Source organism: Perissodus microlepis, chromosome 12 (assembly GCF_051167445.1).
Source record: "Perissodus microlepis isolate ML-2025 ecotype Zambia chromosome 12, ASM5116744v1, whole genome shotgun sequence".
Classification (NCBI taxonomy): domain Eukaryota; kingdom Metazoa; phylum Chordata; class Actinopteri; order Cichliformes; family Cichlidae; genus Perissodus; species Perissodus microlepis.
In genome coordinates, this window is record NC_140472.1 from 33,619,935 (window position 1) to 33,646,042 (window position 26,108).

The 26,108-nt window shown below is 40.6% G+C and overlaps 2 protein-coding genes across 2 annotated transcripts in view; one reads left to right on the forward strand and one right to left on the reverse strand.

The window, feature by feature from the left end:
• Positions 1-582: 582 nt before the first annotated feature.
• bmp3 (bone morphogenetic protein 3) lies at positions 583-10,730 on the forward strand. Its single transcript, XM_084945511.1, has 3 exons — positions 583-1,575; positions 2,819-3,741; positions 6,698-10,730. The coding sequence occupies exons 1-3, from the start codon at positions 1,299-1,301 to the stop codon at positions 6,887-6,889; spliced, it is 1,392 nt and encodes a 463-aa protein (XP_084801637.1). The 5' UTR covers positions 583-1,298; the 3' UTR covers positions 6,890-10,730.
• The window catches only part of prkg2 (protein kinase cGMP-dependent 2), a 37,267-nt gene continuing 20,847 nt past the window's right edge, over positions 9,689-26,108 (reverse strand). The window contains exons 8-19 of the mRNA XM_084945510.1: positions 22,830-22,924; positions 21,751-21,819; positions 21,372-21,470; positions 20,509-20,659; positions 19,812-19,948; positions 17,580-17,669; positions 17,354-17,495; positions 16,076-16,239; positions 15,809-15,931; positions 15,505-15,567; positions 14,896-14,962; positions 9,689-13,885 (exon numbers count right to left, since the gene is read on the reverse strand). Of these exons, the coding sequence (XP_084801636.1) occupies positions 13,790-13,885; positions 14,896-14,962; positions 15,505-15,567; positions 15,809-15,931; positions 16,076-16,239; positions 17,354-17,495; positions 17,580-17,669; positions 19,812-19,948; positions 20,509-20,659; positions 21,372-21,470; positions 21,751-21,819; positions 22,830-22,924 (1,296 nt within the window). The 3' untranslated portion in view covers positions 9,689-13,789. The remainder of the gene's footprint in view (positions 13,886-14,895; positions 14,963-15,504; positions 15,568-15,808; positions 15,932-16,075; positions 16,240-17,353; positions 17,496-17,579; positions 17,670-19,811; positions 19,949-20,508; positions 20,660-21,371; positions 21,471-21,750; positions 21,820-22,829; positions 22,925-26,108) is intronic.

Below are 26,108 nucleotides of genomic sequence, written 5' to 3' on the forward strand. Positions count from 1 at the left end.
AGTTGTCCAACATCCAACTTACAAAGTGCTAAATGATCAGGCCCCGTCATATCTTAAAGACCTCATATTATCTCATATCCCAATAGAGCACTTTGCTCTCTGAGTGCAGGCCTGCTTGTGGTTCCTAGAGTTTCCAAAAGTAGAATGGAAGGCAGAGCCTTCACGCTGCTCTCCTGATGCTTCTTGCTTATCTGGTAGCAGCTGAAGACGTTAAAGTCATTCAGCCTGTTGACTGCTATGAAAGACATGGCATGCTAATATTATTGCCATCAGATGTCCAAGGGCGGGGAAATGCCCTAATCATTTCCTCCCGAGTGCCCCTGAAAGAGGACCAGTGGTGGGGGGGACTGCAGGCCGACTGGGTGGGGTGTTCAAACCCCGCCTGATGGGCTGTTTGGGGGGAAGGCGGGGAACAGTATGCATCCGGATCGGACTGTGATGGTACAGGATGTGTGTGCTTAACTCCATTGAACTAAACTAAGTAGGGAAGAAAGCCTTTAATTCCGACAATAAGCCGCTTCATTCAGCAGCGCGGCCCAGACGCGCAGCTCTGCGGAGTAGAAATTGCGCACGGAGGGGCTGTTCTCTGGCAGCAGTTTAGGTGTTGAAATCAGTTCAATAAACCTCTGGAATGTCGTTTAGTAAAATATTTTCACGCTCTCCGTCTCGAGTCAACCGACAAAACACGCCCCCTTCGGCTCTTGATAACGAGATAATTCGAGATAATTTGTCCCCAGGCTGAATGTGCGTAGAAGTATTTTGAACAGGAAACTCTCTCTCTCTCCCCCTCTCTCTCTGAGGGTGAGCATGTGTACGTGTGTGTGCGCAGTGTGTGTGTGAGAGAAAGGAGAGAGGAATACCCAGCTGGTCCCACAAGCCCTATAATACCAAGCACAACATGCTTTACCTTCAATGAAAGCTGAGACTGAGGGACGGTTGACTGCTGGACCTGAAATCAGCTTAGAGTCGGAGAGGCGCAGTTTTTCTCCTTCTGCTTTCTCACACCTCATCCTGCGCGCCGGAACCTTTTTATCATTATTATTTTTATTTTTATCTTTTTACTGACTTAATTTACTGACTCAAACACATTTAGACCTGCAACTTATCAAAAGTAGAGACAACTTGGATAACGCATCTTCCTCTCTTGTTGTGACCGGTGTCAAAGGTGATGGTGTCATTTTCTTGCAGAGGACTCAGGTGATGGTATGTGTTTCTGGAGATAGGGGCCACTTTCGGAAACGTGTTCGTTTTTCCACAGCTGTTATTTTTTCGTTTGCTACGTTTCCTTTGCCTCGAAAATGGCACTCTACTCTCGATTTGTGATCGTGCTGCTTTACGGATGGAGTTATTTGTGCGTTGGATTGTGCGCGATGCTGAAAACGGACAATATCCCCGAGAGACGAAAGGTGGATTTTACGCATTCGGTGGATAAAAAATACGCGACAAAAGAAGACCGGGATGCGCTTTTACAGGATACGATGACGGAGCACATGCAGATGCTTTACGCGAAGTACAACAGCGCTGGATTTCCCTTCAAGGACGGCAACACTGTTCGTAGTTTCAAAGCGCATTGGGGTATGTATCAAATGTTTTATGTATATTAAGAACACCGACTTCTACCAGCATAGAAGTCAGTGACCGGCATGCCTTTTTGATGTTATGTGATGTTTCCATTTTGCCTCAATCAGCTTGAATCACCTGCATACTAAAAATGCAAATCGGCACATTTTTTCCATCAATAGATGAAAAACTTAAAGTAGAAAGAACATCTATAATATTGAGTAAGTCTTATTTTATAGAGAATAATGTAAAATTCGTTAAGACCGCTGCTGTTCATGTGTGCGGAGCTGAAAAAGAAATACACCTGTTGATCCAGTAATGGAAATGTGAACAACCTGTTACGCATTCCTTTTGCCAGTAAGAGTAAAAGATTCGCATCAGATGGTGGCATGTAATTTAACATAGCTTGGCCGCACAACTGTTCACACCTTCAGATTTTACTGTCAGATAGTCTTGATAAATTTTCTCTCGAGCCAGCATCTGGCAGCTGCCCAGACTGCCTGAGCTGTAGCAGAGTTTGAGTTTCCACTGCAGCGAGCGCTAATGTCCTTTCAGCTGGAGCTTTTTTTCCTCTTCTTCAGGTTCATTTATAGTAACTTTAATCCAACAAACCCTCAAGTGTTTACACTTCGCTGTGTTATTATCACTCGGACCATGGGGCGACCAGTTGCCACTTAGGGTTAAACTTTGTTAGATTACACTGCCTCCTGTCGCCCGGCTGCTGTATGGTATAGCATTAAAGGGCAGGTTCACCCAAATCACAAACATATTTCACGATTGATCCTCAGAAGAATTTGGCCATGCAGGAGTTTTTGGTTTTCGCTTGAAATTTCTGCTTTTATCCCAAAGCAGTGAAGATAAGTGGGAGTTTCTGCTATGTTGTTGCAAGCAATGACATGTTTAAAAGGTTAAAGAAACCTTCTAAAGTACTGGTCTGTTCTTTCTTTACAGTGACAATTTTCTTTTTGATTAAAGCAATCCTCAAAAGGAAAGCCTGTTAAAGCTGTTCCATGGGTGAATTATCCTGTGTCCTGCCGATCTTTAAAAATATTTTGTAATTAATGATTTTTTTAATACGTTTTTTAAAATCCCAAAGTAATTCTATTGCATTAGGGTGAACAACTGTTTCATGACCTGACCAAAAATAAATTCTTATAAAATTATTATTACTAGCAGTTTAGGAAAGGCCATGGTCAGTTTTTGAAATGATGTGAACCGTGTTGCACTCTGTTCATGATATTACTCATTATATGCACAGGTACTATAAACAAGAAACAGCTGCAGATTTTCAACCTCACCTCCCTCACCAAATCAGAAGACATCCTGTCAGCTACTCTTCATTATTACATTGGAGACCTTCAGAACAGCACCCAGGGCTGCTCCAGGTCCAAAAGCTGCGCTCGCCATGGTCCCAGGAGGCACAGCCACATCCACATGGTCATCTGGAGCTTTGCATCTGTGGATAACAAGATGAGGACTCTTGGACATTTTCGGATCAATGTGTCCACCCTCTACAGGGACTTCATATCTTGGCAGTGGAAGGACATAACTCGTGTGGTCAACCAGGCCAAACACCACGACGAGCTGCTTATTGGGATTGAAGTGGCTTCACAAGGTTCCCAGCCGTGGAAGAAGCTCCTGTCAGACCGCTCACCCTACATCCTGGTCTATGCCAATGACTCTGCCATTTCAGAGCCTGAAAGTGTGGTAGCCACTCTCCAGAGGCCCCACTCAGTGAGAGGTGAGGGCTCCATTTCACACGGCTTCCATAAACTGGGACTACAAGAGCAAAACGACACCGAAGGACAGCCGCAGCCCAGACACAGGCGCTCAGTGAATGTTCTCCTACCTTTGCAAAATAATGAACTTCCTGGTCCCGAGTATCCATATGAGACGACCGGCTGGGACGAGACAACTCCCTACGAACCATTTGAAAACAAACAGGCACGCCGGCCACGTAAAAAGACACGCAAGAATCAGCGGCATAAGATGCCGTTGCTACAGTTTGATGAGCAGACGATTAAAAAGGCGCGAAAGAAGCAGTGGAACGAGCCCAGAAACTGCGCTCGGAGATACCTGAAAGTTGACTTTGCCGACATTGGATGGAGCGAATGGATTATATCGCCCAAGTCGTTTGATGCCTATTATTGCTCAGGGTCCTGCCAGTTCCCCATGCCAAAGGTGAGATTCAAAGCCTGGTAGCACCACACTATAGTGCTTTTAGACAGTACTAAAGGTGCCAAAGCAAAAATTAGTGGGTTAGAGAAGGTAAAGCTCAGTACGGTGGCAATTATAGTATTTCTACCAATTAGCTATATGAAGAGGGAAAGCTGATCTTTGGTAGACTTCGTCATTATAGATGGGTCACTTGTGAGAGCTGGTTAAAGATGGAATTTTTCTTTTTAAAGTGATCACAGCCTAAAATGGTAGCACTAATTCAATACTCTCTAGATAATACATCTGGGAACCTGTTTTTGTTTTTTCACAACTGAAGATTATAAATAAACCAAAAACCAATGTTTTTTTGTTAAATTTAGTTTTTGTTCTGTTTTGATATTAATAGTGCAGATAAAAGTTTTATGAAAGCAGTTTAGGCAACTTACAGGTGATCCGCAGGAGCAGAACTTATCTTTATATCCTCTACATGGGCAAAGAACCAAAGGATGGCCCGAGGCAATAAAGTATGGCCATTAAAGATGGTGAATAATCTGCTAGCTGATTAAACTGGAGAAAACAAATCAGACAAACTACTACGTCTAAAAGTACAAAAAACAGTGATAGCACATTTATTTCTGTCTGTAATGGAAAATTGTGATAACTTAGCGAAGCAACATAGTTCTGCAGTATATAGATATTTAAAAAATTTGTAGTTAAAAATTTTGTGTCAGAGTCACTGACACGTAACCATGGAAGCCGGGTGTCATTCAGTATCGGCCAATGCTAGGCTGCACTGCTAGCCAGACTGCTAATTAACTGAACTTCCTGTCTCTACAGTTCACAGATTTTAAGCAACACAGTTTAAAATCTATTTGATTATGAAAAGAATGGGATTAACAAATGTCTCTTTAACATAGCTACAATAAATATATGGCTAATGCTTAACCTCATCCGTTATACTGTCTCAGTTTTGAATGTTTATAAGTGTTGGTCACCTGGGCTATTTTTTCTCTCATTTAAACAACTGGCAATTTTCTAATATTTAAGAGCCACTAGAAACCAATCTCTCACAGCAATCTTATCATATTTTAAATACTGCAGAAATATGCGTGGTATTTTGCCCTAGATTCATGTGCTGTGTGAGGTTAACGTTAGCAATGCTAGCACCAGCAGCCCATCTTTGCAACTTTATCATTTGCAAGTCTCAGAGTGAATTTACTAATGGTTCTGAAAGGATGATGTCTATTTAGTTGCTATAATGAAAAGCAAATAATTTGTCTATCCAAGCAGAATTTGTGGTGCTGGTTGGCAAAGGAAAGAACATTTAACCATCTCTGTACTTGCAGAAATCCTTAATGGCCTCCGCTCTGGCTGCCTGACAATAGTGAAGCCCATTAGGTGGTCGTCCCCATACTTTTAAGCTAAAGTTAAATCCAGTAGCTTCTGTTTTTCTACAGTAACTTTTTTGAAAACCATTTCTTTACATGATGATTATTAATGATTCCTTATGACGCAGTCCTAAATGACAGTCATGCCTGCATAAGCAAATGATAAGAATAGTTGAAAGTTAGAGCCATCAGTTTCTATACCAGCCATGGACATTATTGGCTTGGCTTGGCGACCCCTGTAAGAATTGTTTGGCTCTATAACTAAAGACTGCAGACATAAGTCTAACTTTTTTTTTTTTGCAGTATGGTATACATTATGTAAATAGGACAGGCTACATTCAGATAGCAGTCTCTTTACTGCTTTGCATTAACTTAACATGGGTAAAATCAACCTCAGAGGTCCCTGCTAACTTTCTGTTTTATATAACAGGCAACAGAGGCAAGCCTTATGTCATTGGCTTTAATCTTCAACAGCAGGGTTAAAGTAGTTACAGTAGTTGTGCAGATAGTTCTTCATGCTTTTATCTTCAGATTGTATCTTAGTCTTTGTCTTTAAAGATGCACATCAGATGTAAATCTAGATTTAGCCCAAGCAGTCCTACTATATTAAACCTGCAGTAATAGTGAAGCTACAGATGATGTCATCTAAGATGCTTAGTAAGAAAACCGGCGTCCTCATAAACAGCTGGTTGACCTCCTCATCAAAATTCAATAAAAACTTTATTACCTAAAACAAACCAACAAGTATCTTGAAGGAAGTATCTACAGAGGATAACGTTAAGCCTTTACACAGAAGATGGAAATAAGTGAGAGACACAAAAAACATCTGCCTGATGTTAAACATCAACTTCCCGTTTAGCTCGTGGCACCGGTGATAAGATAACCACGCAGGTATTTTAAACATGGCCGGAATGCACGAGCTACATCCACTTAATTCATTAAGTCGGAGTCACAGGTCTTTGTAGTCGGAGGTAATTAGTCCCAGAAGTAGAGCCTAGGGCTTTTAAGGCAGCCGCCTCCCTCTCCTGCAGCTTTTCTGCTCAGCCTGTGCAGAAAACGTTGTGTCTCGTTTGTCAGGTTGAAGTTTTAGAAGCTTCTAAATAGCCATGATTAAAAGGGTGCACTTTTTTTCCTGTGGAGTGGTGTGGGAAGACTTCTATCGCTTACTGGTTCCTGTTGAGAATGAAGCAGCTGTGCAGGTGAACTGCAATTCAGACCCAAAGACCCTTCGGCCAATGCTGCATGCTAGTTGCACTGAATAATATTGCTATGCCCTTGACAAATAAGATTATATATGATCTTAAATGGCAAATAGGAAAACTACATGTGCAGAACTTCAGCAACAAGTAAAGTTTGATATTGTTGAATTGGTTATAAATTTGGGGACGTTTTGAATGTCTTTTTTCCGCTTTCAAATATGTTCGGTAGAAGGAAAAATAAATGTACGTGTGAATATTTGCTATCACTCTGGGTTTCTGTGACTCTGGAAAACAAGGCCCAGCTTGTTAGAAACATGTCCTGTTGGCTCATCAAAAGTTCAGAACTGTTTAAATTTTACTTTAAAATGACATTTATTTGCTCTTTTTTTTAAGGCTCTGAAGCCATCTAACCACGCCACCATCCAGAGCATAGTGCGGGCGGTGGGCGTCGTCCCAGGCATCCCCGAGCCGTGCTGTGTCCCCGAGAAAATGTCTTCCCTCAGCATCCTTTTCTTTGACGAGGACAAGAACGTGGTGCTGAAAGTCTACCCCAACATGACAGTAGATTCCTGCGCCTGTAGATAGTTTCTTTTTCCTCCCAGGCCTCATCGCACACACCTCGTGTCATAAAGAGAAGTAAAAAACAAACAAACAAAAAACCCCACATACAGCCATAAAGACGGTCTCTTCTCCTGTTCCTGCAGTCATACACTCACTCAGATACAAATATCAAGTGAATACAACTTCCCTTTTGCACTGGAGGAGAGCACCGCCTGTTGTTCCAGGTGACGATGTGACTGTCAGTGGGAAGAAATGGATCACGTGAGTTATCCTAGTAAAAATTGTATTTTAAACGTATTTATCATCGCTGCTCAGTTATCAGTTGGGCGACGGCAGGGTGGATGCGATCATAAACCCACTATCAAGGCATACAAACACCAGCTGAGGCATAAAAGAGACAAAAACTGAAGGAAAATATTCACTTTTCAGGAAAAACCAAAAAGATCTTCATTTCAGCTGGTGCCCGTGAGAGGGCGGGGTGGTTGTACTCATCTTTCTCTCCTTCATAGCTTGAAGTTGTCACCTCCAGGTCACCTCTGCTCGCATTTGCATGGTTTTTGTTACTATGTGTAAGTATTTATGTCTGTACTATCACTGTGTTATTCACCATACGAGAATTTATTGTATCATTTTTTTGGCTTGGCTGCTATAAAGGGTTATATTAGATTCCAAAGCCAGAATTGTGACGTAGACTTTTAGGTTGCTTTACATATTTATGTTTAACTCTGTTGTTGTACAGAACCAACATTTTTTTTAGAGTTTATTATAGGTGGAAGAGTAAGCTACATTCATGTGGTCTCCTCATTAACAGGGACATTCTGAGGCATGTTTTGCTTCACCAAGAAAATGAAAAAGCTTCATGAGTAAACCTCGTAGGTGAGGCCAGATTAACTTGTTAGCATGAGGCCAGAACTGCAAAAATTAATGCTCAGTGAGAGGCAGCTGAAGGAGAAATATGTTTTTGACGTACTCTTCTGTTAGAAACTGATGGAAAGTGTTGTGTGAGGTCTCGGAGGTGGAGGTGGATAAAATTTCTGAAAAAGTAATTTGGCTGCCTTTAAAACCCAGCAGAAGATGGATTTTTGCAGGGGTGCAACTTTTGCTGGGACGTTTTTCTTCTCTGCGACGCTCCGCTTCAAATTCAGTTACGTTCTGATCCGTTTCATGAAAACACCAGTATTACTGAGGACCAGAAACATGTGGGGCTCCGCTGTAGGCATTTGGGGGGAAGAGCTTTAGGACGGGCTGACAGCTTTAAGCCATTCATTCGTACAAATTGGTAGATGGCTTAAAATAAATGAACACTCCAACTAACACAGCCCTATCAGGTCAAAATAAACTTTTTTCAGTGTTAAATTGAGCACAATTTGCAGTAAACTGCCTGCTACTAAACTTAGCAAATTAAGTTTTTATGATTCATTTAAATACTCTCCTCCCAAAATGTTATTCTCACAGGAAAAAATGCATATGCAAGTTTTTCTTTTTAACCTGTTTCCCCCCCAAAAAAACCTCTTGAAGGTATAGGATATTGAAAGGTACCACTACTCTGACTTTTACTTGGATTTCAGTTTCACCTTTGTGCTGTTTTTCAGCTTCAGGAAAAACAGAAAAGTGGTACTTGGTGCAAGCTACTAGCATCAGCTGGGTACAGTGGTGGCAGTAGAAAAAATGAGATGAAGCAAAAACAAGCTGTGCATTATTATGTCCTTTCTGTTATTCACGTTTTGAGCAGTATGAGCAATATGACCGTCATTATTATTACTGTGTATTATTCTACAGAGTGGGTTTTACATAAATCGTTAGAGGGTGTGTTATTCGAGTCAGATCAGCTACAAACAACAGGCACACCTGGAGGAGCAGTTAACATGTCGTAACCTTGCCTTGAGTTGTGCGTTATTGTCACAGTTCATAAAACCAAATATTTATTCAGAGCAAATAGACATAATTATAGCAGCGTTTTTTTCTATACACTTGTACATTGCCTTTGTATATAGCTCACTCTACTACAATGATGCGTCTTTGAGATAGAAGTGCCTTTTTGAATGGGTGGATTTCTGCTTCACAAAAAGTTTGAGTTGATTCATCGTGAAGCTCAAGTCAAAGCAAGCAGCTGAGTATTTTTCTTATGGTACAAAATAGGCTCCAGAGTGAACATAGCGCGTATTCTTTTGTGGAATTTATTCTCAAATGTATTTCAAACCATTTTGATAATCCAGAGACATTTATTTTGTGTCAATACCCGAGGGCAGATTGTGTAACTTTCTATATTTTGTACTGACACGTTTTACAGTTTGTGCTTCCTCGTTTTGTGCCGACACAATTTTTAGAAATGCATGTTATAGAATGAAGTGGCTTCCTCCGTTCGTGCCAGTACAACTTTGCAGATGTGACGACTGCTGACGCGTCACTTTTTGGATCCTTGCTTTTTCTGCATTTGTGACTCAACTTTCCGAGTATGAATCGGCGCAGTCATCTACAGCGCAGCGCATCGACCTTTACTTCACTGTTTCATCTTCTCGTGTAAATGTTGTGCTGTAGGTTAAACAAAGAAATGCCTGTACAATAAGCTTCATAAAATATATTTGTATATGGAAAAGGCCTTTAACATGCATCTATTTATTTTCTCTATGTTGCATATCTTGTAAAGGTGTGGTCTGGGAAAGGGGGGGCCGAAGCTCAGAAATGTCGATGGTCTTTATATCTGCGATGGACATTTGTCACTACTGACTAAAAGTGTGGTGAACTGTTTAAAGGTCTCCCTCTTCTGAGCTCGGACCTTCCTTCCAAAGCATTCAAAGAAATGAATAAAAGTATGCAAGAACAAAATCTTTCAAGACTTTTATTGTATTTATTTTTTGTCAACCTTTGGTTATGAAATGCTGTATCCCATTTTAAAACAAAACAAAAGAAAAATACTTAAAGTTCATGTATTTTCTCCCTCTGTACCTCCTGAAAATAACACCAAATCTGTTTCTGAGGTACAAGGTACAAGTACCAAAATTCAAAGGTATATCTGTATGTACAGGGATGTTTGTGTGCTCCCTTTATTAGATTATTTACTTATTTTTTCATATACAGTGTATATATATATTTTCAGGATCGCGTCAGACAAAGGCAGGTATAGATACAGTGTAGCACATTATGTGTGCTGATTAGCAATCCAGTTAAGTTCAATCACTTTGTCTTCAACCACTTTAAAGTGTTAAAGTCAGCTATTTAGCTGCCTCCCCACATATCTGTTATTACACTATAACATTTGATGAAGAACTTTCGAACATATTCATAAAATTTAAAAGCTTTGCCTGATTTATATTTGGCCAATCGCATAAGGTCATTTTCTCAGTCATCTTCCAGCGTGGCTGCTATTTTTAGATCCCTCCCCGGATGTCCAGTTCTGACAAAATTCACTGTCCGTGCTGGGATTTCTCACCAGCCTCAGACTTCTGCTTCCAGCTGACCCAGATTTTGTATCTCGCACTGTCACGGCTGATGAGAGCTGGGTCTGCAGGTACAGCTTAGCAGGTTTTTAGCTGTCCAGTTTGAGTGCAAAGTACACTCGACAGATTTGCTTTTCTGAAAGGTTGAAGCACACCCACTGAAAGGTTGAGGAATCACCATTTTGACGCAGTGGAATAAATCCAGCACATACCAGAGGTACAAGTACATAATGGGACTTCCTCTGAGAGAATAGCAGCCACGCTGAAAATGGTCCAAAGTTGCACAACAAGGTGACTCAAACTGGGCAACGTTTCTTTTTTTTTATTGATCCATTCTCATAACTTTATGATCACACCCCGTGGGCTTGCTGGCCTAAACTGTACGAAGGTAAATACGTAGCAACGTGTGAGAGCTTGTAGATGTAACACAAGAGTGTGAAACATTTTTAAAAGTGAAAACAAAACTTAAAATGTTTTCTACATTTTATCTTACAGGCCCTCAAATTTTGCATCATATTTACCTTCATAAAACTGCACTTTCACTCATGATACATTTCCATTTTTTTGTGATGAGAATCTTCTGATTACAATGAAAGACATCATGAGTCATTTAAATAAACCAACAACTTCCACTCTCACACACAGACCACTAGCTTCATTTGTCAGAGAGAGCTCCGCTGACTGCCATTAACCAAAATGCCTCTGCTTTTACCATCAGATCTGCCTCTGCAGTAATGACAGTAGAATTTGTGAATTCAACGTCTAAATCCACCTCCGGTTTTCCATTGCAGCAACAAGTGGGACACTGTAGGACAGCCCACATCTTTGAGTGTGATCCAACCACAGGTAAGACCTCTTTTAGGGCTGTTGAAAGGAAAATGAAATATCTGCTGTGGACTAGAACCTCCAGATCAGCCCAAAGGAAATTGGAGTTAATGCCACTTTACTAATAAAATGTTCACAATGAAAAAGTTCAAATGTTAAACCGATCTGTTTGAAGGGATTGTGTAAATGCAGTTAAAAAACTCTGTCCTGAAACAGCACTGCTCCTCCAAACTCCCACATACATTCACCAATCAGAGGACACATTTACAATATACATGATATTTACAAATTCACTCACCCGTTTTTTTAAGGTTTATATAAAGGAGCAAGTAGGTTAGATTGTATAAACTGTGTATTTCGGTTGCTTGTACTTTATATTATTGAGTATATACACAGAGACGTGGTACCTCAAATGTTTAAAATGGAAAACACACCAATTTAAACCCAGTAAACCCTAAACATATTCTGCTCACTTCGGCCTCTGCTGTTCCTCCTCACATCATCAACGGCTCAAACATGTCTCCGGCTCAGGAAGCCCACCGCGAGACGCTCACACTTTATGATTCAGAGAGAAGGTGTTCCTGTCTTTATGTTTGTCATCTGTGACAAAAGTGAAGAGGCTGTGAGGATAACACAGTTGGCACAAGGAGCTACAGATGCTTCATGGATGTTTCTGTTGGGGTTCATATCCAGCGTGTGTTGGTTTTCAACGCAGTGTCATCTCCTCAAATTCCCTTTAGCTGTTGGAAATAAAGGCCGCATCGATGTTTCTGAAGTAAAAGAGCAAGTAGGGAATTCAAAATAATAATAGTATGACGTATGGCAAAGAATGCTGAGCTGAATAAACTCTTGGTCCCTCCAAAGCAATCGGTTATGAAGCTCGATGACACCATCCGAGTGTTTCTGGACCATCCATAAAATGTACTGTGCCTGAGGGCAAACTTAAAAAAGCTTAAGCTGTACCCAATAACTTCAGGAAATCTAAAACTACAAACACGATAGTGAATCATTTCTGTAATTTCTGCATGTCTGTAGTTACTCTAATGTGATGTTAGCACAATAAATTTTGTTTTTACGGTTTTTTGTGGGCACATTGCCACTGGGAGATGTTTTTAAGAAAACAGTGCACGTTCAGGATTGGTTAAAGTGCAGGTTCTCTTTCACCAGCTCTAAAATAACTCACAGGGTTACTGTGCTTTACAGAGGGGCTCAAACTTCCACAAGGGGACAGTTACATGGAGGAGTTTATCCCCCAGTCACAGTGCTGGCTGTTATCACTTCCCATGTGTTTATATCGCCCTATTGCATGGGATCAACTCTCCTGTAGTTTAGGTTAGTTTCCTGCCCCTCCCTGAGGCTGGTTCTGCTTCTCTACCTGTTAGATAGGAGAGCTTCCTCTTCACCAGGTACTTGTTCAAAGGGGATCATGTGATCTTTGAGGTTCTCTCCGTAATACTGTAGGATCTTTAGCTTATAATGTAATGAGTCTTGAGATCACAACTGTTGTGAACCGGGCCTATATAAATAAAAATAAACATTTTAATTGAATATGGGGTGGAGGTGTTTATCCAGCACACCACCCTGGTGCAGCACATATCAGCAGCAGATTATAGAGAAGCTCATTAATGTTTATAATAGTGTTATTGACTCCTAGTGTATCCCAATACCTGGTTCCAGGCTGACGGCTTCATAACGAGCTGTTTAACTCTGCGGTGAGCCGATTAAGCCGTTTGTGTGGCATTTTTGTTACTGAGTGTCTGCGGCTGCACGAGGTGTTGAACTGATATGGCTTGTGACTCCCAGTTGCTGATGAGTGTACGTCATATAGAAGGTATAGAAAGAATTTTATCCTACTGTGATGCTAACCTTACTTATTCTAACCTAATGTTATATTCCACAGTAATACCACAAATTGAGCTAGTTGATTCTGTGCAGCCACAGTAGCCCTGAGTGTCCTCTTAGCCCACTAACATTAGCCAGCTGAGGAGTGTTAACTTACCTGACTTAATGTGATTCAACACAAATATTAGAAATCTTTCTTTTTTTTGTTGCATAACGGGGCTACATCTGAAGTTTTGTCTGGGTTAACGATTAATACATTAATCCTGTATGTCAAGCTAGGCAGCTTCATGCTAATTAATGTGACACTGAGCACCAATAACCAGAACCTTCTGTTTTGTTGGTATTAATAAAATCCTTTCTGGTAATGTTCTTAATCTGCTTCTGGCAAATGTCTTGGTGGTGGCCCGACTGCTCTGAGGTAAAAGCTTGTGCATTTCACATCCAGTTTTGTTCGAATGTTGAATGCTGACACGGCTGTTGGAGCAGCTTAAAACTGTTCTGAATCGCTTCGATTTTTCTCGACATCTTTGTCAAAAATAGTGTGAAACAGAGAGTAAAAGAAAAGTCAAGCAGTAAACCTTTACACCTTTGAAGGCTTCCATTCAAATGTGCACATATTGTATGGAGATGCAGGAGCAATACGGGTTTACCTTTTGGTAATATCCCATTTTCAATTATCTGTCAATCTGTGACAATCATAAAGCTGCTAAACCATGGCTGAGGTGATGTAAAGTCACCTGTAAGTCCACTTTTCCTGTTATATTTTAGTTGTTAATGTGTGCAGTGGAAGGAAAATGTTGGAAAGATGGAGGAGAAGTCCTCAGAAGTCCATGTCCCAACCAGACAGCTCATCAGGAGGACTGTCATCATCTGGGGGGTAGCTGTCGAAGTAACTGTGATCTGTTGGTCCTGTAAGCTATGGAGCAAAGGAAGGAAGAGGAGAGAGAGATGGTTAGCAAAGCATTGAGTTTGTCTGAAATCAAATAGTAACAACTGATGGGGCAACAAAATTCAACATGGCATTTTTAAGGGTAATACAAATTCCCTTTGGGGTTGTGTCAGGAAGGGCAGCCGGAATAAAACTTAAATCAAATGTGGAGCTACTTGCTGTGGTGACCCCTCGTGATAAATCACTACACATGAGCAGGGGACACTGGTTTCCTTTTCCAATGTGGAACAGTATAAAGTGTGCAGGAGGCAGAAAGCATAATGGCCACGTCTTTCTGGGAATTCACCTGACAGTTACCTCCTTTATCCTTATTAAGCCCATTTTTCCACAACAGGAACTATAAGACATTTGGTGTGTGTTCATAATACACACGTAAGGGTAAGAAGGAAGAAATGCCTGCTGTGGGTTAGGTATTTCTGTGCTGGAAGAAACCTCCTCAGGCTCTACACTGACTGGTTAAAGTCAGATAAGCAACTACAGTAAGATTTTTGGGAAAATCAAGCAATCAGCACATGCGAGATTAAGAAAAGCAGAACAAATGGAAACTGGATGAAAAATAAATCTGAACTCCATCAAAGTTCCTGAGAGATTTTACAGAGACAGGAGGAGGCTGGAAGAAAGAGCTAGAAGTGAACTAAAGATTGGCAGCGGTGTTGGTGTAAATGAAGTGGTGAATCTGACAAATATAAAATTGCTCTGGGAGCTGCCTCATCCTGTCTGCTGTAGCTGCTTTTATCTTTTGTCCCGGCCTTCACACTGAAGTGCAGCTCAGACAACAAAAGGAGAGACGGAGACAGCCGAAGTGACGTCGGGACGCTTGACTTTTAAAAAGTCCCGCGATCATTGTTTCAGCGGCTAATCTGCCTACAGGTCTCCTGCACACTTTAAACAGCAAACAGATATTTTGTTCTGAAAGTTTAATCACGCTTCAGTCATGACGTGGAACTACAACTTTTACAAGTTTGATCACAGCTTACTTCTCTTTTCAGTGGCGATGGTAACGTCCTTGCCTTCAGCCCCTCCCAGTTGAAGCCATTAAACCACCTTCAGATACATTAGAGAAAACACACATCTGTAAGTGTATTTATCTTCTCACATTTAAATATGAGTTTGACTCTGTCAGAACAAACGCAAAGTAGGAAACGTCCCAATTTAAAGTTTGAACAGTGATTCGAGTGGTTGTTAAATGTCACTTGTTCTGGATCAAGAACTCTTTCTGTACATTTTACTTGGACTTTGACTTCTATTCCTGGCTCAGTATGGAAAATGAGAACTAGGTCAGCATCACGCTTAAGAAAAAACATATTAATCCCTGCATGATATGATTTATGAGAGTAATATATATTGTTTCCTGTAATGCGGTAGCCTCATGCTGTCTTTGTAAAGGAAAAAGGCAAGTGGCAAGTTCAATCATTTGATAAGCCTTGACGATGTTTGCATCCGACTGCTCTTGTACACTGTTCAGTGATTATCTGATTGTAAAGGCTATAAACCACGAGCCTTCATCCATAATGTTCAATCAGTGCTAATTTGTGGAACTAATCTTCCCGCTGAGATCCACAACAAATGAGTCCGTTCCTACTTACCTGTGCTTCTTAATATCAGTTATCCCATTTTTGAGATTACCCAGTCGCTCTGAGGGGTTCCGCCTATAAAACAGATCAAAGTCAGGAATTAACTCTTCACCAAATTACTGTGTTAGTTCCAAGATGGTTGGGTTATGTTTTCCTGCTTTTTTGTTCAGAGCTTGAAGAAAACTGTTTAATGTACCTGGGTGTCAGGTATACTGAGCACATCAGCCATCATCAGACTCTGTCCTGAAAATCTGAATCGAGGATTTTGTGTCTACTTAAGCTTTAGGTATGTCGGCCTGCACATGTGAGTGTGTACCTGCATAGCTTGCGTATGAGGTCCTCCGGTCTCTTTGTTATCTTCTTCGGGAAGTCCATCTTCTCGATGCCTCTCAAGATGAAAGTGTACGTCATCATCTGGTCAATTCCTGAGAACGGAGGACTGTGGAGTGAAGAAAGAATTGGCAGATATTCAGCAAGCTTTTAGCAGTACTAAGTGACCTGCAGTCAGTGGGCAGAGTGAAGTGGATGAGTGAAAGGATGATCTTGCTGCAGATTGGAATCACAGAAGAACGCGTGCTCTAACCTGCCGGTAAGAAGCTCAAACACCAGGATGCCCAAAGACCAAAAGTCCACACTGAAGTTGTGGCCTTTGTTGAGGATGATCTCTGGTGCCACATACTCTGGAGTGCCACAAAAGGTCCAAGTCTTCTGGCCACATCTGATCTTCTTGGCAAAGCCAAAGTCGACCTGGAAAAGGAGAGTTTAGTCTTTAAAGAGATGTTTACTGTCAGCCTGTCAGCATACAAGTATACAGTAATGTTGAAACTTTTAAAAGTCCTCTGGGGAGCCTTTAAGGCTTTTCCACAAAAATACCTGCCTACATTAAAAGCCTTACTTTTTAAGAAACCACTGTGCTGCTTATGTCTGCTTAGATGTCATAAAACATCCTGACGTCTAAGCAGTTTTATCAGACACATGAAAAAGAAACCAATCAACAAAAAATGTGTTATGTGACATGAATTTCTCCCTAATTCATTGTTTTCTTATCCATTCTACTCACTGTATCCATAACTAGCTTGTCAGAGCATTTGTTCACTGCCCTGCTGGGTCAGCAGACGTGGTGTTCATGTGTAATGAAGCTATAATGTTGTGACACTGTCAAAGTTTGACTTGCTTTCAGTAAATGTGCCAGTAACCACTAAAACTGTAGTTACAGTGCTTCCCCCCCCTTCTTTTAGTAGCCCTTTTAATTGCTTATTTCCAAACTATTTAAACTATACTTCATACTGCATGCACTGGTGCACGTTATTAAGACAACGGCCAGAAGTTGAACCCAGGACCTTCTTGCTAACCCTTGTGCTACCATGCTCCCATTCTTATATTAGTGAATAATTCACCATATGTCACTAATACATGACGTACTCGGCAGAACACTAAACTTGTGACTCAAGCCACAGACCCTAAAAGCACCTGTGAGTCACAGATCAGGGCACGGTAGAGCTCAAGCACCCGCAGAGCAGAGGAATTAGCTGCATCAATTTGCACAGCATTTAAATGGATGACGCAGAACGTGGGTGGAGAAAAAAACAAAGCAAAACGCTTACACAGACCTGCCAAATGTCAGGCACACACACAGGTGTGACCAAAGGAAATGTTTAGTTGTGCCTGACAGACTTTTTTGGTCGCAATTAAGACCAAAACGGTTTCATCCTGGAGTCTGGAAACACACATTTTGATTAAGCCTGATGACTCCAAACTATAAGAAATGCACTGGTCATCAAAGCGGGAGGAACATGCTGACAAGTGTTGTTCTTTCATGGTTCTGAGACAAAATGCGTTTACTTTCTGGAACTAATCTCACCAGTTTGATGTATCCTTCAGAATCCAGAATGAGGTTCTCAGGCTTCAGGTCTCTGTAGAGGACACCTTTCCGGTGGAGGTACTCGAAAGCCTCCGTGACACAGCCCACGCAGAATTTAGCAGCAGATTCATCAAAGCTGCCCCTGAAGACCAAAACCCAAACATCCTATTAAAACCTTTTGCAGTTTTTGTGACAGTGGCTCCAGACAATGGTTGGCATCTCCTACCTGTCCCTGAGCAGACTCCAGACCTCTCCACCCAGACAGGCCTCCAGCAGCATGTACACATATTTGTTATCCTTGAATGTGCGATACAGTCTGGAGAAAATGAAACACAAACAAGTTCAGCTTTAAATACAACAAATGCCATTTTATCATCATTTGAGATCAGCATTAGTCTTTTTATTCCTTTTATTTATTTATACGGTTGACGCAGTTTCATTTAAATACCAGTTTAAACTTTAAACCAGCTTAAAGTTGCCTCGAGAAATGTTACATTTTAAGATAAAGAACCCGACAATATTTGAGACTGAAGACAACCAGACATGTGCAGCTGGTGAAAGAACCATCAGGGGCAGACAACTGCTAAGACTCTCAGGTCTAAAAAATTTGCACATATTATAATTAGATAGTCAAAGGAGCTTGCAAAGAAAAGCGTCTGGACTTCTTTAAGTTTACTTGAAATTCAAGTACTATTCAAGTAAACTTAAAGAAGTCCAGACGCTTTTCTTTGCAAGCTCCTTTGACTACGATGACCTGGATGACTGAGAACCTTCACAGACATATAATTAGATACCATCTGGAAAATCTAGTATTTATTCTATTTTGACTCCACTGATATTTTGGTTTTTAAACATGTCATATTTGCTCAATCAGCCATGAAAGTTGAATGAAAATGGCAACAATTTTATATTAAAAAGTATTCTTTATGCTATATTTACAACAGTATTGTTAAATTCAAATATCACATTCAAAATAATCAGTAGTTGTCATTTACAATGTGAATTTTCTTTTGTTTGTTTTAGTGTGTGGTCAACAGTGCTCTTCTCCAAGAATGTAAAAAAAAATAAAATAAAAAAAGTAATCCCTTTACTGATTACTTATTTTCAAAAATAATTAGTTACTTTATTACTTAGTTACTTTTTGAAAACATGATACACAACCCGGATAAGTAATAAAGCAATAGACCTTTCAGCCAAATTCTGTTTTTTCTGCATAATCCATCATATAAAATTGAATCAAATGAAAAAGTCTCTTTTGAAAACTTGTTTTATTAGTTTTAACTTAATGGAAAAATAAGTTTTCTTCCCACACAGAGTGAACAGCGGACGCTAATGTTTTTGTCACTTTTTATGGAATCAAACTCAAAGTAATGTCAGTGCTTCCAGGCTTTAAACTCTGCATGGTCGCACGCGCTTAACGTCATTGTCACGAGACACTCTCACAAACAAAATCACGATTTAGTAACGCAGTAATGCAGCGTGCTTACGGGAAAGTAACAGTAATCTAATTAATTTTTTTGCAATACTAATCCCTTACTTTACTCATTACTTGAAAAAAGTATTACAGTAACGCATCTCTGGTACTCAAATATTGGACTTTGCAGGAGTGCTGGACTTTTCTTGATACTGCCTTGATTTCAACATGGGGAAAATCAGGTGGGTCAGCGGCCCATTTTTCAAAAAATTATATCTTGAAAACTGTTTGATAAATGATGCTAAAACTGCACAAAAATCATTATATATGTTTAGACTGTAAAATAAAATTGATGGTCTAGCAGAAGGCTGCTAGATTGCCCATGAAAAGCAACAAAAATACAAAATATATGATAAACAGGAAGCAGGGCACCTAAATTATTAAATTTCGCCCGAGCTGTAATTATCACATAAATGAATTAATTCTTGCTTAATATATGAAGTAATGTTTTCAGATTTTAGTGTAAATAGGAGCGTAGATCGACATCCATGATTCAACATTAAGCTTAAAGGCTCTTAAAACTGCAGCGTGGGTGTCAACCACTCCACCACAATGCCACCGTACGTAGCCTTAAGTCTTACATCACCTGACGTCGGTCTTGAAAACAGATTAGGAATAAAATAGGTACACAGAGTGTATGAAGAGGAGGTTAGCTGGATGAGCGTTACAGAAGGTGAAGAATGGCTTTAATATCAGAGTCTGTTCCACTGCATACGGTGAAATCGGATCATCGTAATCTCACAAAAGACAAAGAAAAGCTCCTGTTGCAATATTTCATATGAAATAACCACATTTTCTTAGCAGACATCTCAATATACCCTGCTATTCTACCCCACTGAGAAGATGTAATCTGCTCAGGTCCCCGACGGTGATCTCATCAAAAACTAATAAGCGCAGCATTGTGTTCCCAGACTAATGGAGCAGAGATTCATCATGTAGGATAAAAAATGGAAATGAGTTCCAAGGCTGGGCAAGAGGACGCACTTGACTACGAAAGGCGAGCGAGCCTCTGCGAGGATCCTCCTCTCCGAGTGGATGTGTTCTTCCTGCCTGTTGTCCACCACGTGCTTCTTTTTGATGACCTTGAGTGCAAAGGTGACATCCTCAGTCTTCACCTTCACCTGCAGATGGACATGACAGGGTGGGTGTGACTCAGCACAGACCTCAAACAGCAGGCATGGTTCCCATGTAAATATTAAGTTTACTCCTACCCATGAATACACCTTCCTAATGAACTTTCAGTAGAGTAAATTGATGCACTATCAAAATAATAATTTCTATATGAAGAAGGTCAGATTAGAGTTTGCCAGAAAACATCTAAAAGAACCTGCACAATTCTGAAAAAAAGATTCTTTGCAAAGATGAAACCAAGATTAACATGATGGGAAGAGAAAAGGATGGAGAAGAAGAGCATCAACCACCAAACACGGTGGAGGTTACTAGTGTTTATTGATGGTGCTACTGCTGATACAACCAGCAGGAGTGTGCAGGACTACAGTCTCTGCAAAGATTCAACCAAATGCTGCAAAACCGGTTGCGCAGCGCTCATGGATAATAACCCCAAAAAGAAATAGGATATTCTTCAGTAGGCATTCTCAATCCAACAGATTGCATTTTTTCAGTTACTGCAGACAAACTGAATGCTGGAAGACTCTCAAACTCACCAAAGGTCAGCTCTTACCAGTTCTACTCGTCCAAACCCGCCGACCCCAAGGGTAGCAATGACCTCCAGGTGATCAAAGGGCCTGGATGAAGAGAATTCGGAAACCAGTTCCTTCAGCTGGATGACGTCAGGAGACAGAGGCTGACTTTGGTGGCGTGACACAGACCTCCTGGATGGAAGACAGACAAAAACAGAGTGTCTACCTTAACCTAAACATTTAGCAAGAGAAGCAGTAGATCATAACTACTGTACATCTGTGAGTGGAGTTTTCACGTCTGTATTTTTCAAATCATAATTTATTACAATTTAAGTGAATATCTGAACATTTCATCTGCTGACAAGTGAGCCAACGAAAACTTTAGCAGAGAAAAAATGGCTAACAGACGAGTGCCTCAGATGGCGAACACCAGCTTATGTTTTCATCAGAATTTTGAGCGAGTCTTCTCCTCGCTGTATTATCCGTAAAGCACAAGATGAGTGTGTTTGAAAAGGGATGAATGTGTAAAGCTCACAGAGTCGTTGATAGAAGTGGAAAAGTTCAATATGGATGCAGTAAGAACAGACATTTTTCAGTACTCGTTGAATACCCCGGAGGATGGTGTGTCATGTTTCTACTTTAACTTGGTAAAAACAGCTAAACTGAAACAAGAGGTAAAAAAATCTAAGCATGAAAAAAACTATAACGTGAATCTCCTTTGCAACACGAAAACTTAATAACCTGCAGACATTGTATCAACCCAGAAGCTGAGAATAATTAAACATTGCAGTGATGTGCAGTTTGTTTTGCAATAAGTAGTCATTTCTCTGTAATGCAACCCATTTCTTTTTCCATGCTCAGAACATTTTTGTTCACTGTCCTGAACATCGGGTACTGCACCTACTTGGCATGTCTCTTCTTGTCGTCGCGATCGAGTGTTGCCACGTACCCCTGGAGGTACTTCTGCAGCTCATTGAAGGTGCCCACCGTCTGATCAAATGTCCTAGAAAAAAGACATCGGCACATTAGCAAACGAACCACTGGAATGTTGGCTGGTTCCAAATCTGAACTCAGATCACTGATAGTGATCGAACACGGTGAGATAACGAATGAATTTTTGTGGGAAAACGTCTGGAAAAAGAAAATGTTGAAACCGGCTGAAATGTATCAGAGTACAGCTTTGTTCTTCATCAGACTGGCATCTTTGTTCAGAGTCATTATCGGGTGAACAAAAGCATGTCTTTTACAACCTGTTAGGCATTATTTTAAATCTCAATACTCACTCTCTGTCGATGACGAGGCACTCCACCCCGTTCTCATCAGCAATGATATTGGCAGACCTGACGTCGTCACTGAAAGAGATGTGAATCACACGCACACAAAAACTAAGACAACTGTACATTTTACAACTGTTTTCATTGTGAGTTTGGCATTATGAAGCTATTTCTACCTCTGCCCACATTATGCTTTTGTGTGTTTTTTCCGCGAATACAAAACTTGAAGCATTTTTAAATCATTCTGATAAACAATTCACTAAAATTTGGCTACACCCACCAAGGTATTCATGGTTACAGATTTATTGGTGGAAAGTTGACAAAAAGCCTTTAAAGTATAAAGATTTAAAATATCATGTCAGACTTTTAAGGTCAGTAGATTGATCTGAGGGTGGCATAAAGCCACTTAAAACTATGTTTCTTACTGCCATTGTTTGTATTGACAACATATCGGGAATGATGTCTGGGGATCTGAAATATCACGTTACTTTGGTCCTCTGACCTCATCTACAAGGTCAAATAAGGTCAAACTTTCATAAAATACTTTTTAAAATGGTTTTCAAAACATGTTTTTAATTTCTACTATCTTTGTTTATTGCTGCAACATTTAGGAAATGATACTGGCATAAGGAGATTCTAAATATCACATAGTTTGCATCCAAATATCATGTCACATTTCTTTTGTTTTTCTTTTTTATGTGTTATGGCTTTAAAGACAAAAGAATGAGCTGCCTAATTAGTTCTTACATATAAAAGAAAACAAAAACAAAACCCTTCCCTTAAAAACACCGCCCCGAGAGTGAGCTGGTTCGTTTGTTTATGATGCATCGAAGAGCGCTCCACATGATTTCCAAAGCTGTGGTTGGTTCATTTTTCAGAATTTGTCTGTATTCACTAATTAATTGTTTTGCACTATGTTATCCTAGCATTGGTCTCGGTATTGAAGCAGGTGCTGCGTTGTGTTACCTCCCAATCCTTACCTTTAATATTCATCTATATGGCACCAGTCCACAACAATCCCCTGACGCTGTTTGAATATGAAAATTTTAGTCTTTTGTTGACATGACCTGACTGTTGCTGTATTTTACCTTATAAGTGCTTTTTCTCCAAAGTAGTCTCCCTTCTGCAGCGTGTTGATGATCTGTGGCAGCTTGTGGGCCTCGGTTGTCTGGGTCACTTTCACCTGCACAAGACAGTTTGCTGGATGTTCATCTCTTCACCTCCTACAGACGCTTTGATTTTCTCAAATTTTTTTTACAGCACTATAAAAACATAAAATGCTAAAGAACTGAAACAACAGACATAACCTACCTTCCAAATGTTTGAGGTTAGTTTAAAGTCTTCTCTAATAGTACATAATCCGAAATGTCGTAGATAACAGTTACTGATTAACATTTTGTATAATCAGGCATGATTTTTAAAGCGACGTCTACGTGAGCATAGACAGACCCGTTTTTAAAATCCTCTCTCCTCCCCTCTAGGTTTGGAGACTTTTAACAAACCTGTTTTGTTCAAAAAAATAAAATAGTCTGAAACTCAACATTTTTTCTGTAGAAGACATTGACACAGTCTGCAGTACTCTCTTCATAAATCCACACAGTCAGGCCTCCATGGCCTTTAATGAAGCTTCCAGATGAGAACCTGTCTGTCTGTCAGACGATGATGTATCGCTGTTCTTTTTCTCTTGCTACTTCGGTTCAATCTAGTTTGTCCAGTTTGCAGGACAGATTAGATCTCTTTGCTAGCCTGAGAAGGCCTTGGTGTCCCTCCACTTCTGGCAGAGCTGGATGAGGTGGCCGGGGGGGAAGCTGGTAGCTACGTAGCTTTAACACAACAATTTCTTCGAAATTGTTTTGGATTTCCCCTCATCTCACCTAGACGACTGTGTGACCCATGGCCTGGTTTTTCTTCTATTTATTTTTACACAGAAGTGATGTTTGGTGAAAGCAGGCCCTCAAACTGAAAGAATTATAATGAAGATTACATTAACTATTAATTTAATGTTACAGTGCGTGCACAAATGTGCTTTTAAGGAGTAGTGTACTTAATTATACCAAATGGAACATGATGGGCCCAGTGTGATGTGGTGGTGTTGAAGTACTTTATGCTTTCCTGACTTGTTGTTTGAATAGAAGCATTATTTGCATATCAGACGTCTCTGATTTTCCTCTTCAAACTGTTGCCTGCTCGAGCTGCAGGCTTCCACCATTCAACGCCTGCAGCCTGAGAGTTGTCAAACCTTTCAGTAATTTGTGAAGCACTGAAAACCAGCGGCCCACCCTGGCCGAGGTCAAGCGTCCCACTGGTGGCATCGTGGTGCCGAAAAAATGCCACAATTACATCACAGCCATTATGGTCAAAGTGTGCTTTAGCTAAGTGTCCCATTTGACCCCACTGACCTTTACTTCCCTGTTTTTCCTGATGGCAGGCACTCTCAGATGTTATTTCTACCCTCGTTTGGGGGGGTTACAAAGAGGAGGGGTGGGGGGGCATTTCCTGTATTAGCCCCCTTCTTCCCAAACAACATGTGTCTCTTTGGTTTGGTTTGGTTTGGTTAGCTTAGCGCTGAAGAGCTGCAGTCTCGGATCAGCTCATAATGGCATTTTGAGAGTCCCCCGTGGACAGCTCTGGTGTCGGGTTCCCGACTTATCAGACAGACTGGCGGGTGAGTCATAGCCCTACAACTCCCCAGACTCACGTACAGTTTGGTCAACATACTGGTCGACATATTGGACTGTTACTTATTCTGTGTGTGTTTTATCTTGTCTTTTGGACATTTTCTCTGTTAATGATTAAACGTTAAACGTGATATGAGGCAGGTATATTACCAAGATACTCCTCTTTCTTTTGTTGGAGATGTACTTACTATAAAACACTGCTGTATGCAGCGTTGTTTTCATTTGTGGAAACCAGATTGAAGCAACGTCCTGCAAAGCTTTGAGAGTCGAGCGGTGCTCGAGCAGCTGTTTGGCACTCAGGCTGAGTAATAAGAGCTTTTGCTGCAAATACGGGAGCAGCATCCGGATCCGTGCAATGGAGACATCATGTAGTATTATCTCACCAAAGCACTTGAGGATTTATTCTATTGTTGGAAGACAGGATTATGGCTGGTGTCCCTAATGAGTGCCATTGTTGCAGAAAATGTCTCAGAAATCTCTGCAGTGCAGCTCATGTGTTTTATATTTTTATAACTGACAAGAATAATAGCAAAAACTATGAATGACAAGTTAGACTGACTGGCAACATAGAAAGCATTTACTATTTTTGATTAATAATTCTTAAAGTAAAAGTAGTAATGCACTGATGCTATTCATAAAAATGATCTAGTTTGGTTTTGGTGATTAGTTTATTCCAAAACTGTGACAACAGCAGCATCCTGCTCAGTTATGAAGCAAATATCCACAGAAATGACTGCTGAGGGCGAGGATGTACGGCTTGTTTCTTTTTGAGAATGACAGGTTATTATTAGCGTCAACATATCCTATATATAAAACATGGACGTAGCCATGTGATGTCACCCAGTGGTTTATTGAACTCTTTTTTTCAAGCCTCAAGTTTGGTCAAACAAAATAGGGTGGGTGAGGATTTAAGGGCACATGCTCATTTAAAGCATGCTGTTCCAGCTTACAGCTTATGAATGACAGGTTAGCCAAGCCCCAAAGTCTACATTTGTTTATTGACTCTTTGACTCTATTTGTAATCATAATTTGCAAAAGGAGGATCAGGCTGTAATAAATAAGACTTACAACTAGTAACTGAGACCATGAACTCAACAAGGAAATGTTTACTAAGGTCGTGAATCAAGTGAGAAGTTGGATCGTTTTCTCAAATACTTCTAATAATAATAATGATAATAATAATGGATTGCATTTATATAGCGCTTTTCGAGACCCTCAAAGCGCTATTCATTCACTCTCGCATTCACACACTGGTGGAGGCAGCTACAGTTGTAGCCACAGCTGCCCTGGGGCAGACTGACAGAAGCGAGGCTGCCATATTGCGCCATCGGCCCCTCTGGCCATCACCAGTAGGTGAAGTGTCTTGCCCAAGGACACAACGACCGAGACTATCCAAGCCGGGGCTCGAACCGGCAACCATCCGATTACCAGACGAACTACCAACTCTTGAGCCACGATCGCTGTCAATAAGACACCCCCAAAGAATCTCCCCCTGCTGGCCAGTAGAAAAAATGCAGGTTTAAAGCACTTCTGAACTGGCTTCACTTCACAAAGGCTACATCTTTTCTTAATATATAGTGTATCGGTGTCAGAAGCAAGTTTAGGTTTAGCATAACCCTAAATTAAAAGAGTTGCTCTTTGAATCATGTGGCTTTGTGTTCGTGCAGCTTGTTCAACAAACGACAGACA